General features: G+C 46.9%; 2 protein-coding genes and 1 long non-coding RNA gene across 4 annotated transcripts in view; 2 read left to right on the top strand and 1 right to left on the bottom strand.

Annotated features, from left to right (window-relative positions):
- Positions 1–9,648, top strand: DDX51 (DEAD-box helicase 51). Of its 2 annotated transcripts, XM_084297116.1 has the most exons (16): positions 1–63; positions 147–454; positions 800–1,038; positions 1,165–1,315; positions 2,198–2,343; positions 2,691–2,762; positions 2,946–3,052; positions 3,590–3,698; positions 4,327–4,472; positions 5,143–5,341; positions 6,028–6,143; positions 6,244–6,360; positions 7,257–7,358; positions 7,916–7,979; positions 8,235–8,369; positions 9,126–9,648. In XM_084297116.1, the coding sequence occupies exons 1-16, from the start codon at positions 41–43 to the stop codon at positions 9,150–9,152; spliced, it is 2,061 nt and encodes a 686-aa protein (XP_084153242.1). In that variant the 5' UTR covers positions 1–40; the 3' UTR covers positions 9,153–9,648. The 2 variants fall into 2 exon arrangements, with proteins under 2 accessions (XP_084153242.1, XP_084153241.1); XM_084297115.1 differs by having other exon boundaries at positions 7,916–8,369.
- The window catches only part of LOC311215775, a 12,587-nt gene continuing 4,309 nt past the window's right edge, over positions 8,233–16,510 (bottom strand). Inside the window, exon 3 of the long non-coding RNA XR_014618917.1 lies at positions 8,233–8,373. This is a non-coding gene — a long non-coding RNA (uncharacterized lncRNA). The remainder of the gene's footprint in view (positions 8,374–16,510) is intronic.
- Positions 9,749–16,003, top strand: LOC311215774 (glutathione S-transferase theta-1-like). Its single transcript, XM_084297118.1, has 5 exons — positions 9,749–10,748; positions 12,880–12,967; positions 13,592–13,742; positions 14,351–14,527; positions 15,425–16,003. The coding sequence occupies exons 1-5, from the start codon at positions 10,637–10,639 to the stop codon at positions 15,623–15,625; spliced, it is 729 nt and encodes a 242-aa protein (XP_084153244.1). The 5' UTR covers positions 9,749–10,636; the 3' UTR covers positions 15,626–16,003.

Consider the following 16,510-nt stretch of genomic DNA (forward strand, 5'->3'; position numbering starts at 1 on the left):
GGCGCCGTGACGCCATCTTGTGGCGCTGGGTGCCACCGCCATGGCGCTGTTCGCCATCACCAGGTGCCCGGGGCCGGCGGGCGGCTGAGAGCCGGGCTGTGGCGGGCGGGGGCCGGGCCTGACGCGTTCGTTCTCGGCTGTTTCAGGTACGCCGCGGAGGAGGAAGAGGAGGAGGCCGGGGCCGAGGCGCAGGAGCGGGCCCGGGTCCTGCTGGAGCGGCTGCGCGAGCAGGCGAGGGCCCGGCAGCTGAGGCGGCAGCGGGACGAGAGGCCCCGGGGAGCCGGCGGGGAGCCCGCGGCGGGCGGCGAGGCCCCGAGCCCGGGGAGCGAGCGGCGGGGAAGGCGGCGGGGGGAGCGGCGGGAGGCTGCGGAGCGGGCAGCAGGAGGCAGCGAGGAGGAGGAGGAGGAGGAGGATGGAGGAGCAGCGCCCGCCGAGGGACGTGGAGCAGGCGGTGGTGAGAGGGGCTGGGGAGGCCTGGCGCGATGGGGCGGCGGTTCTCAGCCAAAAGATAGGTGTGAGGTGCCCTTTGAGTACCTCGCTGGGTTTATTTGAGAGGAAAGTTCTCTTTCTGAAGCCCTATGCTACAAGCTTTGGGGGTGAATTTAGCATAAGGGCAATGTGTGTCAGCTTAGTATTCCACCGTCTCTATACCACCACCACAACGTTTAGCTCTTGCACTTGGATTTAAGAGGAAGGATGAGCTTGCACATTGCTGACTACATTCTGTGGTGTAAAATGTTTCCTGTATCACGTTTTTGAAGCACGCTCTGACCTGCAGCTTTGTATTTGTGTTATCTAGATTCTGAAGAAGATATTAAACAACAGGAAGACAGAAGAAATCTTAAAAATAAATCTAAAAGGAAGAAGAGGAATGATGAAACTGAGGGAGCTGAAAGCAAAAAAGCACGCAGCAAAGGAGCTGAAGGAAACCAAAGCACAAAGGAGGAGCTGCCTGTAGCAGCCTCGGGGGAAGAAGCAACTCCGCCACCTTCCAGCTTGGTGGTTCTTGGAGACTATGACAGAAAGCCTGTGCAGAAGGTAACTAGCTTGACTGAATTTTGATGATGGTTGGGTATAAACAGGCATCTTACCAGCTTATTTTGATGTATGGTATTGCTCATTTGATGGCAGAAACACTTTGTGACTCTCTTTCCTCCACTTCAGGTTCAGCCCTTTTTACCACAGTGGCTCGCTCAACCCAAATTACTGCAAAAACGTATCAAAGAGAACCTGATTCCAGTGGGGGATGTCCCAGGAATTCATCCAAAGCTATTGAAAAAGCTACAAATGAATGGGATAGAGTCCTTTTTTCCAGGTACCTTGATAGTGCTCTTTCTTTCTTTCTGAATTCACTTCCGTAGTTCCTGAATCTGTTGCTGCATATATCATGTGTTCAGTGAAATAAAATATAGCACAAAACCAAACTTAATGCACTGAAATGATGATACTAGTTTTAACACTTTATTGTCAAAGACTTAGGTAGGGAGAGTAATAAAATTTGGTATATCTAGTCATAAATGCAGCGTCACAAAAGATGTCTTTTGAAGTAACAGCTCACAGCACCCACAGGAGACTGATCTTGCCTGTATCCTCACATTTTTTCCCCCTTAGTTCTATGCACGTGCTTTATTTCTTTGCCTTCCACAATCTCTGGTACTAACTGGACCAATCTGGGAACCTGTTCAACTCATTAAAAGGAGTTAAAGGGAGCAGCAAACTTGAATGACTTCAAAGCCTACAGGAGGTGTTCATTTTTCTCCTTGGCAGATGTTGCTTCATTGCTCTGTTGCATAGTATGTGTTTTTATAGGTGTAGTTTGTACTCCAAAAAAAGGATGCTAACAGACAAGCATTCATGGGTTTTAAATCTGCCCAGTGTCACCCTAACACGACGACAAGACATGTATGAGTTGAAAACAATATTTAACACAGTAACATCTATGCTGAGTGCTAGAAATAGCTGAATTCTTGGAGCGGGAAATCTCTGTGTTCAGTGCTAAGCCCATGAATGAAAAAGAACCAGGGAAAAAACAGATAGCATCTCTACTAAGATGGTTTTTCTTCTTTCTCTCTTATGTCTGTCGCAGCAACAGCACAGATAGGGAAATAGATTCATTGTATGAAACACTGCTTTCCTAGATGAGTCTTAATCCCATTCATTAACTCTGTAGGTAATGTTCATTCCCATTTTTGTTCAGTTCAGGCAGAGGTGATTCCTGCTGTTCTGCAGAGTGCGTCCAATGGGTATTTGATGGGGCAGGGAGGATACCGCCCCAAAGACATCTGTGTCTCGGCACCTACTGGCAGCGGTAAAACCCTGTCCTTTGTCATACCAATAGTACAGGTGAGTTTACCCCCAGCAAAACATAGGGCAAATGTTTTGCTTGAACAAAATCAACCCCGTCCTGAACTTAGAAGTGGGTTAGAAAGCCAAGGAATTTGTGGATGCAAATAGATATTTTGCTCAGAGCTTTCTGAAGGAGCTGTAGGAGGAGTATTCTTCACCGCAGCATCCTACTCCTTTTTGCAGACAACAGGCATAGCATGAGGAGTTGGGAGTATGGAGGGGAGTAAAATGGAAGCATAGAACTCTGGAAAGTGTCACAGCCATCTCTTCTCACTAGCTTAGATACAAGAAGCTCCTTTTCACCCCATGGCTTTCAGGGACTTATTTGGCCTCTGTTTTGGCAGGTTCTGCTAGATCGAGTAGTTTGCCAAGTACGAGCTCTGGTTGTTCTGCCCACCAAGGAACTGGCACAACAGGTATATAACTTAGCTCTTCAGCTTTTCACTGAGAACTGGGCTGAGGGAAGGGCTGGTGCAGGGAATATTTTGTCTGGCTGTTCAGGGATGCAGTTTGAACACGCTGTCAGTGGGTTTGATGTTATTAATGAAGTATTACTTTCACTGATTTTGTTGTGGCTAACAAAGCACATCTCTTTGCAGGTGAGTAAAGTGTTCAACATTTACACTGATGGGACAGGTCTGAAGGTCGTTTCAATTACTGGCCAGAAATCTTTTGCAAAGGAACAGGAGATGCTTGTCCAGAAAAAGTAGGTTAAATGCTCTTTTGATAAGGTTTGTGGGGATTGTAAGCTATTTAATCTTGGTGAGCAGAGGTCAAAATGGCGCTTATTGCATCACACCATCATGCAGTAATGATTTTTGATAGTAGGTTCATGTGGTAGACACATGAACCTACATGTTTTTGACAAAGTGCCTGCTACTACCCCTCTTTGTGGTTGTTGTGTTTTTAGATTTTTGGGGTTGTTCACCAGCTGAGTAGAATGCAAACGTTTACCTTGTGCCCACAGGTACAAATGACTGTTAGGGGGTTTGCTGCAGTTATTAGGCTTTTTCTTCAGGGCAATGAATAATGTCACTTTCTGTTTAAACAGGTAGTACGATGGAGAATAGTGCTTAGTGTCCAGCATTGTCTTTGTGTGCTGGTAAACTGTGTTTGAATTTTATTATTTCTCAGTTAAATTAAAAGAATAATGGGAAAATCTTAAGGTCTTTTGACCAAGGATCTCTTTTATATGCCTTACAGCGTAGGGAGAAACGTAGTGATGAGCTGCTTGTTCTTTCAGAGTGACAGGCTACTGCAGCCTTGCTGATATCATTGTGGCTACGCCGGGGCGGCTCGCAGACCACATTAGCAAGACCCCAGGGTTCAACCTGACGCAGCTTCGCTTCCTGGTGAGTCAGCTCCACAGATGTCCAACCTTAGCGCGAGGTCCATTGGATCTTCCTGCTTTGTTCTTTCATGGTCCATAAATACGTCTCTGTTGGAACTGTTTTGTGGACTTGGTCCTTGCTTCAGATTGCTCAGGCAGCTGTGTCACGATGAGAAGTTTTATTCCAACTTGTGACACCCAGGCATCCGCACACTTCCCCTTCTGTCTTACCTTTGTGCAGACACAAATTTGGAGTGAAGCCATATCAGTCAAAAAACAGGGTAAATTATCAAACTGTAGTAGCTTCCACTGTATTGGAGTCTGTGCCTAGACAGAGCTGCCATCCTATTTTGGTTAAAGGTGATTTTTATCTTTTATGCAAAGGCATCAATTGTATTTAAATGCAAATGAATTTGTATAGTTTGAGTGTTGGTTTGGCTACGAAGCAACTGAAACAAAAGGAAAAGTTTGGAGGTAGAAATTTCTGCCTTCAATTGAGGAACAACAGGCAAGGAAAGAAATTATGTGGAGTAGAAGCTTCTATACATCTTGCATTCTCGCTCACTGTTACAGTTACAAAAGAGAAATACAAGCTGCCTAATCACAAGACAGTATTAAACAAGCAATGTTTTTTGTCTTTGTGAATTCAGATCATAGATGAAGCTGACCGTATGATTGATGACATGCACCAGAATTGGCTGAACCAAGTTGTCAAAGCTGCTTTCCAAGTAGAAAATGACTCTGGCTCCAATATGCTTTTCCAGAGGACCAAACCAGGGCCTGTAACAGCAGCAAGGTAAGTTTCAAAATGCTTTTCTTTGAACCGTTTGCGTGGATGCCAGCACTCAGATGCCTGCTTCATAGCACACTCACAGGCGCTCCCAAAGCTTACTTATTCAGAGAAATGTCTGCCAAATTAAGGCAGCTACTTCTTTAGAGCTCTAAAAAGCAGGCAGTAAACAGCTGGTATTAAAGGATGTCTTTTAGACTGAAATCTCCGTACTGTATTCTTCGAGCTTTTCTTAACTAGACTAAAGCAGCATCAAAAGAACCCACAAATATTGCAAGTGTTTGAATAATTTGCACATTATCTATAGCAATGCCCTCTGGCAAGCTGAGTAATGAATTTGAAGGAAAACGCTAGAACTGTGTGTCTGCAGCTGCTGTTTTCAAATAGCAGGATAGAGATGTGTCAGAAACAGATCAGCAACCAAGGAAGGAAGCAACTAGGATGGGGGCAAGGGTGACCGATGTGTGTTGTGCAGCTGAGTTGAGAATGCTGATCCAGTTCCACCTGTGAACTCCTCTATAAAATAAGGGTAGAAAAAAACCCACTGGAAAGGCCCAGAGCAGAAGAGCATCAAAAAGAGTTAATGGCTTCCCTTGTAACATCACCTAAAAGTACTTCTGGAGGAAGTCCTTTGCCCTAACCTCAAAGCTCAGTTTCTCTGTACTATTTATTTCAGCTGCTGCTATCCTCAGATACCTTTACAGAAACTGCTGTTTTCAGCCACGCTGACCCAGGACCCAGAGAAACTGCAGCAGTTGGGCTTATTCCAGCCTCGCCTCTTCACGTCTGTATATTCTGAGAAAAAAACACTCAGAAATGGAACAGAGACTGAACAAGATGCTGAAGAGAAATACACACTTCCTGAGGGGCTATCGGTATAACATTAATTCTCTTGTAACCATGAAAGTAACTTTACTTGGTAGCTGTTGAAAGAAACAAGGTGCTTGAGTAAGTTATACTAGAAGATCAGTTTAACTCTGGAAAAATGTTTGTAGCCTATATATTAATACAGCTTTCATATGATGCCTTGTGTTACAGAGGTACTGGGAGAAAGTGGCTTTGACAGTATTTATGACCCAGAGAGCTCTGCCTTTGCTGAGTAATGAGCAAACGGAAAAGCATTCATTTGATTAGGATTAGAATTCTTCAGAATTCAACTTGTCTTCATGCAGAATTAAATTTGCTATCAATAGGGAGTGGAGATATGGAGTAATAATGCATTAGTACCTTTCAACTGTACTTTACGTACATATGTATCACATGCATTTCAAGGCATGTGGTTACAGGTCACCCAGTAGACAAGGCAGTGCGTGTTGTTGCTTGCCACAAAGAAGTGAGATCACTCCAACAACACTGTTCTTGCACCTCTACCTTGTGTTGTGTTCTCCCAGCCCGTTGCTGTGACTTGTTCTAAGAGCAGTGACATTGTGGGGTCTGGTTTTGTTACTATCAGTTGCAAAACATCCAAGCCTGTGTAGGTCACAGACAGCTGGTGGGTTTCAGTGGAGGTAGCCTGGAGGAAGTAATTTTTGTCTCTGAATTTCTTCCCTGCTGACTGCAGCAATGTTACGTGCCTTGTAACCTGAATTCCAAGCCTTTGCTCCTCTTGCACTTCATGCTGACAATGAAGTTTACCCGGGTGTTGTGTTTTACCAACTCCAGGGAGGCGTCCCACAGGTGAATGAACACGTTAATGAGATCACTTGGCACATACCTACTGTAGTGATGTGACAGAGTTAGGTAATGAAGTGACCGTTTCTATGCTGTTTGCCTACAGATTGTTCCTGCTGATTCAAGCCTTTGGTGGAATCACTGTGGCTGAATTTTCTTCCCGGTTACCCCCCAGTGAGAGACAGAGAACCATAAAAGAATTTGAACAAGGAAAGATACAACTGTGAGTATCTTAAATAAGTTTCCTGCATGTCTTCAAATATAGATTATTTCTAGTGTGAAAAGCTAGTTAGAATCAAGAAGATACTTAAACAAGGGCCACTGTAAAACAGAGCATGTAGGAAACAATTTAAAAAATGGGTGTGGGACTTTGGTCTTCTGACTTATGAACTGTTTACACCTGCATGTAAACTGGCCTGTTGTGTTATTTCATAACAAGTAGTAAATGTATCTGCTTTCTCATGTTGTTGCCCAAAATGTACATACAGTTCTGAAAAATCCTAGCTTTACTGTCTGTGGTTAGGGGGATCTTGTGCTTACTGGAAGAAAATAGATGTTACTGCTAGAACTACATATAGTACTAGGGCTTCCTAACACAGAAACTCCCAACCAGACTGGCAGACAGTTTTACTTCTATTCATTTTTTTTATTTACTTTGTGATTTTGGTAACCATATGGGATTGCAGCTATAAGATGTCCCTGAGAAGAAGGTAAATATTATTTTCTGGATTTTCTTTTTGTCCAAACCCTATATGTTTAAATTTTTCCTTTACTACCGGAATTTCACACCTTACTGAATGCACACAGCACATTTAAGAATTTTTCAGGTGGTTTACATGTTTTTAGCTTCCGGTACACTGGGATCAGTGTTGTGTGCTTGGAGAACCTGGAAACACCAAGCAGCTTTTCATGTACAGCTGCAGTGGAACTTATGTAAATGGCGTTATTAGCTGTCTGATCTAAGGGAGTGATTTATAGTGTTGTTTTCCTGTTCAGAGGCCAGAAGCCGGCTACCCAGTTTGAGCAGAGATTAGCAAGAGTTGTGCTGTGTTCAGTTGTTTTTTGTGTGTGTAGTGCAAGAGGGGTTACCTGAAAATGACTTCATGTATTTAAAACCAGGTTAATCAGCACAGATGCCACTGCTCGAGGGATTGACATTAAAGGAGTGAATTGTGTGATAAACTATGACGCACCTCAGTTCATCAGGACATACATTCACCGGTAGGTAAGACAACCAGGAACAAAAGGAAGGTATTTGAGCTTGGCTTTCTTTGAAATACATAGCATAAGTAACATGCACTTAAAAGGTGTTTATTAGCTTTTGATTTATTTTTTTTAACTTCAATATGCAAATAGCTTTTTTAATCAGAATTTAATCCCAAGCATTGCCAGAGCAATATAGTATTAAAATAGAGAACTAGCTTTTGTAGAGAACTAGAATAGACAAATAGAATAGAACTAGAACTAGCATAGAGAACTAGAACTTTTATATAACCCTGTTATACAAAATGTATTTTACAGGAGTTAGAAATATTGTCCTGGACAGCACCAAGTTGAGTTTCCAGATGCTTAGAAGACCGCAGAGGCTCTGGAGCTGTAAATGAGCCCTGGAAATGCTCATCCTTTGTAATATGTGGCTAGTCCTGCTGTGTTAGACGTGAAAACTTAGAATCATACTTTCCTTACATGTGGAGAATTTCATAATCAGACTTTTGAAGCTGATAGTGGCAGCAGCTATGTGGCTAAACTGACTTGATGCTCCTTTTTTTTGATTTCAGGGTTGGAAGAACGGCTCGTGCAGGAAACGTTGGCTTAGCTTTCAGCATGGTCCTTAGAATTCAGGTATGTCATTGGTGTAAAATTCATTTGAAAAGGAAGCATAGAGAGGAGAGTAAGGAAGATAAGGGTCATACTAATTTCCACCTTCTCCAGTCAGCTGAGTTTTGTACTTGGAAATTCCTATTCAGTTATTCCCTGACTAGGCAGCATGTTCCAAAATGTGCTCATTTTCTAGCTGATAGGCAATGGGGTTTCTCAACTCCAGTGAAGGGGAGTTACTTTCATTTCTTCTTCTATTGTATCTGTTTTGTTGCACAGGAACGCAGGTTTCTGCGGATGTTGAAAGATGCTGGCATCCCAGACATAAAGAAGCACTTGGTGAAGGGCAAGTTATTAACGCCGTTGGTGCAGCAATATGAGGAAGCTCTGTCTAAGCTTGAGAAGACAGTCAAGGTAACTGGAACAGGAAAGAAGATTTTAAAAATCAAACTACAGCTTACACGGTTCATTGCAACTCATGACGAGCACAAGTATCAGAGTCCAGAAACCTCTTTAACTGAGCTGTTTCTGTATCAGTATGAAGAAAGTTTTTTTGTGTGCATCAGAATTGAAGTACTTGGGAAGGGTTGGGAGGAGAGGAAGGTTTTCTGTTAGAAGGGTAGACAGTATTTGTGGTGTTCCCTTTACTCTGTTGGCTTTCTCTTTATCTCTTGAGCTTGGGTTTTGGCAGCTACCCAGAGGCAAGCAAACAAAATGGAGAGATTGAGTTGCCTTATGTCATTCCAGAGTTTTAAGATTTACAACCATGCAGACTCACAGCCATGCTCAAGTTGGGTGTATCAAGCCAGGAAAGCTTTATCCACAGACCCTTCCATTTTCCTTTTATCCACATCCCTTCCACACCATTAGGAAGTTTGAGAGCTTTCAGACAGAAGCAGGATAGCATTTAACTTGTCAGATTGGTGGACTAGAGATCCATAATGGACATTGTTGTGCTGTGTGGTGTGGGGAAGTATTCTGCTCTCTACTTTGAGGACTCTTGATAAACACCTGTCCTTGAGAAACTATGATTTTGAGTTGCAGATTAGGAATGTCAGAGAACTGGGCAGAAAAGATCATTAAATTGTCCCTTTGCTCCCTGAAGTCCCTTCTGTGTGACCCTGAGACAGGAGCATCTTCAGTCACCTTCTCAACTTTAATTTTGAATAGGGGGAGCAAGCACAGAAACGAGCCTGAATGAATGCAAGGAGATTGAATGAAGCTGCTGAGCTGGACTCTACTACCTAGCACCGTAACACAGAGATACGGTTCCTGAGCTCAAGGGTTGTCTCCTCAAACTTATCATATCTTAAGTCAGCTGTTACAGACCTTGTTTCTGTTTCAGGGGCGCAGGTAACACAGTTCATTTACTGGTTTTCAAAAAAGAAAAAAATGTTGCTTTGAAAAGGGTTTTGCATCATACCCTCCTGGCATATGTAAAACCAGCAAGGAGCTCTACACCGTTCTGAATTTGGGCTGAGGGAACTGCTGGTCACCAAAGGTCTGAACTGTGCCCTCCTTGCCTCTGAACTGGGCCAGGTCTCGGTTCTTTACTGCGCAAGGAGCGGTATCTGCAAGTGCATGAAAGCATAAAAACCTGTGCAGTGTCTATAACAGAGTACTGTTTGAAGAGCTGTTCTAGGCTGAAGGGCCTGGAACTTTTAAATAAATACTATATAAATATTTTTTAAAACATTCTGTGTCTGTTAAAGATTCCTGGGTACAGGGGTGGAAATCGCACTGAGGGGGTTTTTGGTTGTGCAGTCCTGTGCCTTTGGTGTTTCCTTGCCTGCATTGTTCCATTTGGGGGCAGTGGTAGCAGCAGATGCTGTTTCATATGAGGCTACTATTAATGCAGGGTAAAATGTCCAATGTCTGCAGTCAACTACTAACAGTAGGAGCCATAAGTCTGTATTTGACACATGCCACAGGTATTTTTAGCTGCCCCAGGCAGAAGGCTTAGAACTGCCACACAGCTGTAGCCTCCAACCACCCTTGAAGACCTTCAGCAGGAAGTGTTCCAGCACTGCCTTGCTATTTTGTGAAACAAAATAATTGTACAGCGGTGTTAGCAATACATTAAGGGAGAGAAAGGAAGGGGAAGGTGCTGGAAAGATTGGGGTTTGGATGGCAGGAGAGGTGGCTGCGTACTGTAAAGGTGGGATTGTAAAAGTGAAGCCAGCCTCTGCCTTCCTGCTGTGAGTGCCCTCCTCTCACTGTCACGCTGGTTTTGCTTAGCATGGATGGTGGAGCAGGAGAGTAAAACCAGCGCTGTGAGCTCCTCTGGGCACACGCGTGGGGCTTTGCTTCAGGGGCACCGATCCTGCTTGCTCCTGGCTTTGTTTCCTCGTCCTCATGTGTTGATGGACGGCAGTAGAATCACAGAATCGTTAAGGTTGGAAGAGACCTCAGCGATCATCTGCTCCAACCGCCCCCCTACAGCCAATGCCGCCCACCGGGCCGTGTCCCCGTGCACCGCTTCGCACGGGTTTCTGCTGACACTACACCCGGGGCGCTTCTAATGGCAGGGGGCGAGAGCCCGCCCCGCAGCACGCCCCTGGGCTCGGCTCGGCCCTGCGGGGTGGGGCCGGGCGCTAACGGGGCGGGGGCTCTGAGGCCGAGCAGGGCCGTGCCGAGCCGAGCCGAGCTGTGCCGGCGGAGGAGGGAGCGGCAGCAGCAGCATGGGGCTGGAGCTGTACCTGGACCTGCTCTCGCAGCCCTGCCGGGCGCTCTACATCTTCGCCCGCACCAACAACATCCCCTTCGAGTTCAAGCACGTGGAGCTGATGAAAGGTGAGCGGTGGCGGCGGGGGAAGCCCCCCGGGGACCCCCCCCGGAGCTCCTCGAGGGGTGCTGGGACGGGTCTGTGCCTCCTGTGAACGGGAACTAAACGGGAACGGGAACTGTGCAGGTGGGAGCTCGCCCTGCCCACCCAGGGCAGCTGGCACCCCTGGGTGCTGCATCGGGTCCTGCTGCCTGTGGCACTCATCCTGATGGGGCTGAGCAGAGGCTCGCAGAGGCAGTGAAAGCAGGGGAGGACAGCCCGGTGGTGACTGGGGATCTGAAAGCCGTGAGCTCCGGAAGGGAGGCGTTTCGGATTGTTTGGAAGCCGACCGGGAGTTGGTAGGCACCTGCCCGAGAGGTAGGCTATCGTTCTGCCAAAGGATACCCAAAGATCTGCATCTCCCTTTTTTTGCAAGAAGAGCTGGTAAAAACTGCCCTTCAGCCTTTTCTGAGCTCTGCGGGATTTGAAATTGAGCTAACGTACTGGCCTGAAAAATCATATAAGGTGAGAAGGCTTCTGGGGCTGAAACTGATAAACAAAAGAGGCTCCAGCTCGTAACTAAAAAAACAAACCTCAGGCGTGTTGTGGTTGAGGCTCTGGGTGTTCCCCTTTGTGCCTTGGCTGTTCATTGAACACACCTCGCTGCTTCACTCGCTCATCTGGGTAGGAACAGATTTTGCTGTTGCTTGCAGCAAAATGGGGCTAAGCCCATCCTGTTCCTTCTTTCCCAACGAGCGCTTGTGGCGAGACGCTGAGCCGACAGAGAGGAGGAGGCTGGTGGGCAAGCCGTGAGAGCATCACGGGAACAGAGAAACTGAAAGAGATGTCATGAAACTGAGAGGAAAATAAGTGAAATCAGTCCCAGCTTTCCAGTGCTCTGTGCCCCGTGGTGTCAGTGGATTTTAGAGGGGCGGGTTGGCTTACAGGAATACTAAAGGTGCATCCTGCTCCTGGGCTCACCCACCTCTCCTCTGCAGGGCTCCTGAGAGCTGGGGCTGGATTACCCCAGGATCTGGGTGCTGGACAGAGGGGTGTGGGCACACTGACCCCAGAAGGAGCCCTCCCTGGGGGCTGCACTGTGCCATGACATGTGCCAGTGTCTCAGTACGCAAGGACCAGTGAGGGGACGGGCGCTGTGGTGCTCGTGGCTGTGCTGGTGGCTGGTTCAATCGCGGCCCACCTGAAAAGCTCCTGGGTCCAGCAGGGGAGGTCTCAAGGAAACAGGGAAAGAGTGAGCCGGGATAAAGATCACACAGCACTCCAGAGACACCCAAGGATCGGAATCTGTGACCTGCGTGTAGGAAATGACAATGTCTTTTTGAAAAAGGGTGGAGGAGACAGGCTGCAAGCCAAATAACAAGGGGAATAGTCACAAATCAGGTTTGCCAAGTGCTAGGAAAAGTGAGACCTCTTCCAGAGCATCTCCCGGGGCACAGAGATTCTCAGTTGACTCATGCGGTGGGGACATGGCAGAGGGTTAGGTGTTAGAGAAACCTCAGTACAGATACACAAGTATGACCGAAGCCAGGGGACTGGAAAAGGTTGGCATGAGCAAAAGTGTGTGGGACTGGGCCCAGATGTAGTGAAGCACGCCGAGACTTCAAATGAACAAAACATCTCCAGTCGAGTTCGCTCTCTGCCCAATTTCTGGGGGAAAATATCTATTTAGTCTGAGGGCTAAAAAGATAGTTGAATATAAATTACCTTACATTCCAGCCAAAAAAAAAAAAATCTGGCTTTCTCCCTGTCTTTGGGATCGTGTTTGTGGTACTGAGATTCCCTCTCCTCCAAGCTGCTTGGTCTTCGCTCTAGGTTTGTACCCTGACAGGTAAGCTCCGAGCACAGACTTCGTGCTGATAGAGTCCTGATTTGACAAGCACTGCTGGTATGAAAGGACTCTTAACAACCTCTTGACAAAGGTCAGAACAGTTCTGGTATGCAGGCAATAAGCTGACATCATAGGGCAAAGCCAGGATGCACCCTGCAGCACTTCTTGATTGCTTATAACTTTAAACAGGACTGTACTTGTACAGTCAAAGCTGGAAATGTGAGGCCGGATGGTGCCCATGGACTCCTCAGGTGCTCCCAGATGGGTGCTGAGCATCACTGGTGAGTAAGACGTCTCGTTTCCTTCCTCAGGGCAGCACAGGACCGAGGAGTTCAGGAAGGTGAACATGCTGATGAAAGTGCCCGCACTAAAGGACGGTTCTTTCACCTTAGCAGAGAGGTAAGGCTTGAGTAAGCTCAACCCTTTACTAAAACGTTGGTTGTCCTAACGCTTGGATTCTGCCAGTGTGCTGCTGCCTCTGCTGGGACTCCAGCCCAGACAGTTGCTTACCTCTTTCTGTACATAAAATAAACTTGTGTTTTAAGGGAAGCTTTCTCTTGTAAGCAGCTCAACCAGCACTGACTGGGTAAAATTTGTGAGCTGCTGCTTGGAGGCAGCTGGCACTTAGGCAATGTTCCTGAGCTAAAATACCTGTCCTCCTGTCCTCCAGCTCTCTGCCATCAGCTAAGGGCTGTTCAATGCACTACATCTGACAGAAGGCACCTGCTCCAGGACAGCCTGGCAATGCAAAGCTCTGATGTGGTGTGAACTCGTTCTGTGGCTCATACTTGCTCAGAAATGTCCATGGACTTACTGTACAGCAGGCCACGTCTGCCTAAGTGTGCTGATATCTCAGATAATTGCTGTCCATGAGCAGCTGGTCAAGCCAGCACGAACTCTGCCATGTGCTGTGACTACCTGACAATTAATTCAAATACATGTACAAAATCTGGGGGAGGGAGAAAAGACAAGGTGCTTCCATCTCAGATTGCCTGCTCACTGCTGTGTCTTGCTCGCTGGCAGCATCGCGATCCTCCTGTACCTGGCCCGGAAATTCAAGACTCCTGATCACTGGTACCCCTCTGACCTGCAGAAACGGGCTAGGGTGGATGAGTACCTGTCGTGGCAGCACGTCAACATTCGTGGGAAGGGGAGCAAGCTGTTCTTAACTAAGGTAAGACCATTGTACATTAAAAACTGAGTGCTATAGCCCAGGAAGTAGCCCCGTGTGCCAGGCCCTTCTAAGCCAATGTACAAGCCAGCTGACAGATGGGAACAAAACTGGATCTGGGATTGATGTGGCTGATCAGCAGAGCCAGGTCTCTGCCTAACTGAAGTAGTCTGGATCCTTCAAGTCATAGCCACTTCTCCACGCATGCCCTGAGGTCTGTGGGACTCGTCCCTTGTAGATGCAGTCTGGAGCAGCACGTCCCATGTGTCTGTCCTGGGTGAGCAGCAAACAGCAGATCCAGCTCGCTGGCTTCTGCCCAGCTTCGTGGAAAGAATGAACCTCCCACTGGAAAACAAAATGCAGCTGCTTGGAGATGATGCAGCCTTCCCCTGAGAGAAGACACTTGTGGTTGAAATTTCAGACTTTCTAGGGAGGAGACACGGACAGACAGGAAGCAATGGACACTGAAGTTAATCGGTCATGGGAGAGGAGCAGTACCAGCTGTTCCTGTGCACGGCTGGTGGACAATCCTCAGAAGAAGTCAGGTGGAGGCCTGGACAAAATTTTGAGAAAAACATGAAAAAAACAACTTTTTTTTTTCTCCTTGTCAGGTGCTGCTGCCTCTCCTTACGGGCCAGCCACTGTCTCCAGAGAAACTGGAAGGTGTTACTGAAGAGCTGAATGTTGTCCTGAAGCAGTTTGAGGAGAAGTTCTTGCAGGACAAGCCCTTCATCGTAGGCAACGAGATCTCCCTGGCAGACCTCGTAGCGCTGGTGGAGCTTATGCAGGTGAGCATCAGCTGCAGTGCTGTTGGATATGCAAGTTGGGTTGTGGGCAGGCCAGGCTGCAGCACCACCTCCTTCGTGCCAGACCTTTCTCCCCACAGTTTACTCTTCAGTGGAGTTAAAACTTGTTCCGTTTTGACTTTGACCAGAACTGAGTTTGCCAGGGAACACCTACTCTGAGACACCTCTCCCTATAGAAGTTTGGATAAAATTCCCATTTTCTTGTATTTCTTCTGGGAAAAAAAAAAAAAAAAAAAAAAAGAAAGAAAAATAGAAAAGAAAAAAAAAAGATAAATTACAAAGTAGACAGAGAAGAACGAAGGAGGGATTGGAAGAACAGCTCCCTTAGATCAGGAATTCAGGAGGAGAGAAAGTAAACTCTGCATTTGTCTTGAGGGAGCTGGTCCTTGTTAACCACTGCATTGTCTTTTAAGTGGCAGAATAGGGACTCCTCGCCCTCATTCCTAGACAGAAGTACTGAAGCACTGCCCATGCTGTCTAGGAAGAAAATCACCTTCTATTTTAGGTTAGAACAGATCTATTGATTTTTCTCAAAGTACCAGGATCAATGTCATAAAATGAGCCACAGAAAGTAGAGGTATTTAGATGAGAGATTGGTGTGCATGGACCTCTGTGCTCCACGTTAGGCAGTCCCTGGGTTAGCCGTGGCTGCGCTTTTGCTGCAGGTCACAAGGGACAGCAACTGCTGAGGATGACAGCACTTGCTTCCTGCAAGCTAAGAGCCAGAGATGATCTCCACCTCATAAACTCCACGACTTTCTGCTGCCTTGAGCTAGAGGCACATCTGTGCTCCGTTCTGGTCTCAACCCTGTCAAACACTTCGGCTGACTGCTGGCAGGAAGCCTCACGCCCAGGTTCTGTTGCTGTCTCTCTCTGCAGCCTGTCGGTGCTGGCTACAACCTCTTTGAGGAGAGGCCAAAGTTGGCGGCGTGGCGCAGCCGGGTGGAAGAAGCGGTGGGGAAGCAGCTCTGCCAGGAGGCGCACGAAGGGATCTTGAATGCCAAGAATTTGACCGCTGATAAAATTGCACCTGAACTGCTGGAGCACTTCAAGCACCAGCTCCTAAAGCAGTCTAGCTAGAATTAGCTTACTCCACTCAAATTAAAATGAATTATTTTGTGCAGGCTTTTCCTAATATTTCTGCATTTCCTTTAAAAATCATACAAAAACACCATTCCACAAAATGCACTTCAATTACAGCCTTTCTGCAACTTAAAAGTGAAGAAAACTAAGTCTTAAACACAGTGCAGTGAGCTGCTTTCTTCTCTCGTCCACTACAGATATATGAGCTGCAGCCCTGTAGGCTTTTCTTTCTTGCTCAAGCACCACTGGATCTGCTTCAGGACAGAGGCAATTCAGTCCAGGTGGCAACAAGGCCAGTCAGGACTGCCCTTTTCGGCAGAGATTTCCTGAAAGTGTGACAGAACAGAGCTGCCTGAAACAAGGCCTTTTAGTTGTAGAAAATGACATTCACTTTGCAGCAAGCTCAGGTGGAAGATTTTTGCTCGCTTGGTAAAGAGAATGGCCAAGAACCAGCCCGTGGCTGGGGCACCCTGCCCAGGAACGTATGGGAGCACCTGGCCACTAGAGGCTGCTGCGCAACGTTTCGGAATAAAGGGACGTAGCAGCCTAGGAGCAAGGAGGCTGTGCAGGTTTTCAAGTGAGGTCTGAGAAGGATGGGGTGAGTCCCATGACTAAAGGTCCTCAACTGTAGACTTTTGCTATAATCTACAAGGAACAGACTGCACAGCTGAGAAAAGCTGCTTTTCTAGGTGAAACCACTGCCAACTACACGGTCCCCCTCCGCAAACCATATTGGTGCTCTGTCCTTTCCCCTGAGCTGCCCTGTCAGCTCAGTGGAAGATATTTAAGCCAGGTTCTCCACTGCTGAAGGCTGCTGTGGCTGGGCCAGTACCCGTGGCAGAGGGAGCTGTGGTGGCCAGCCCCAGGGTGAGTGGAGTGCCT

Source organism: Netta rufina (genome assembly GCF_964035555.1).
Source record: "Netta rufina genome assembly, chromosome: 17".
Classification (NCBI taxonomy): Eukaryota; Metazoa; Chordata; class Aves; order Anseriformes; family Anatidae; genus Netta; species Netta rufina.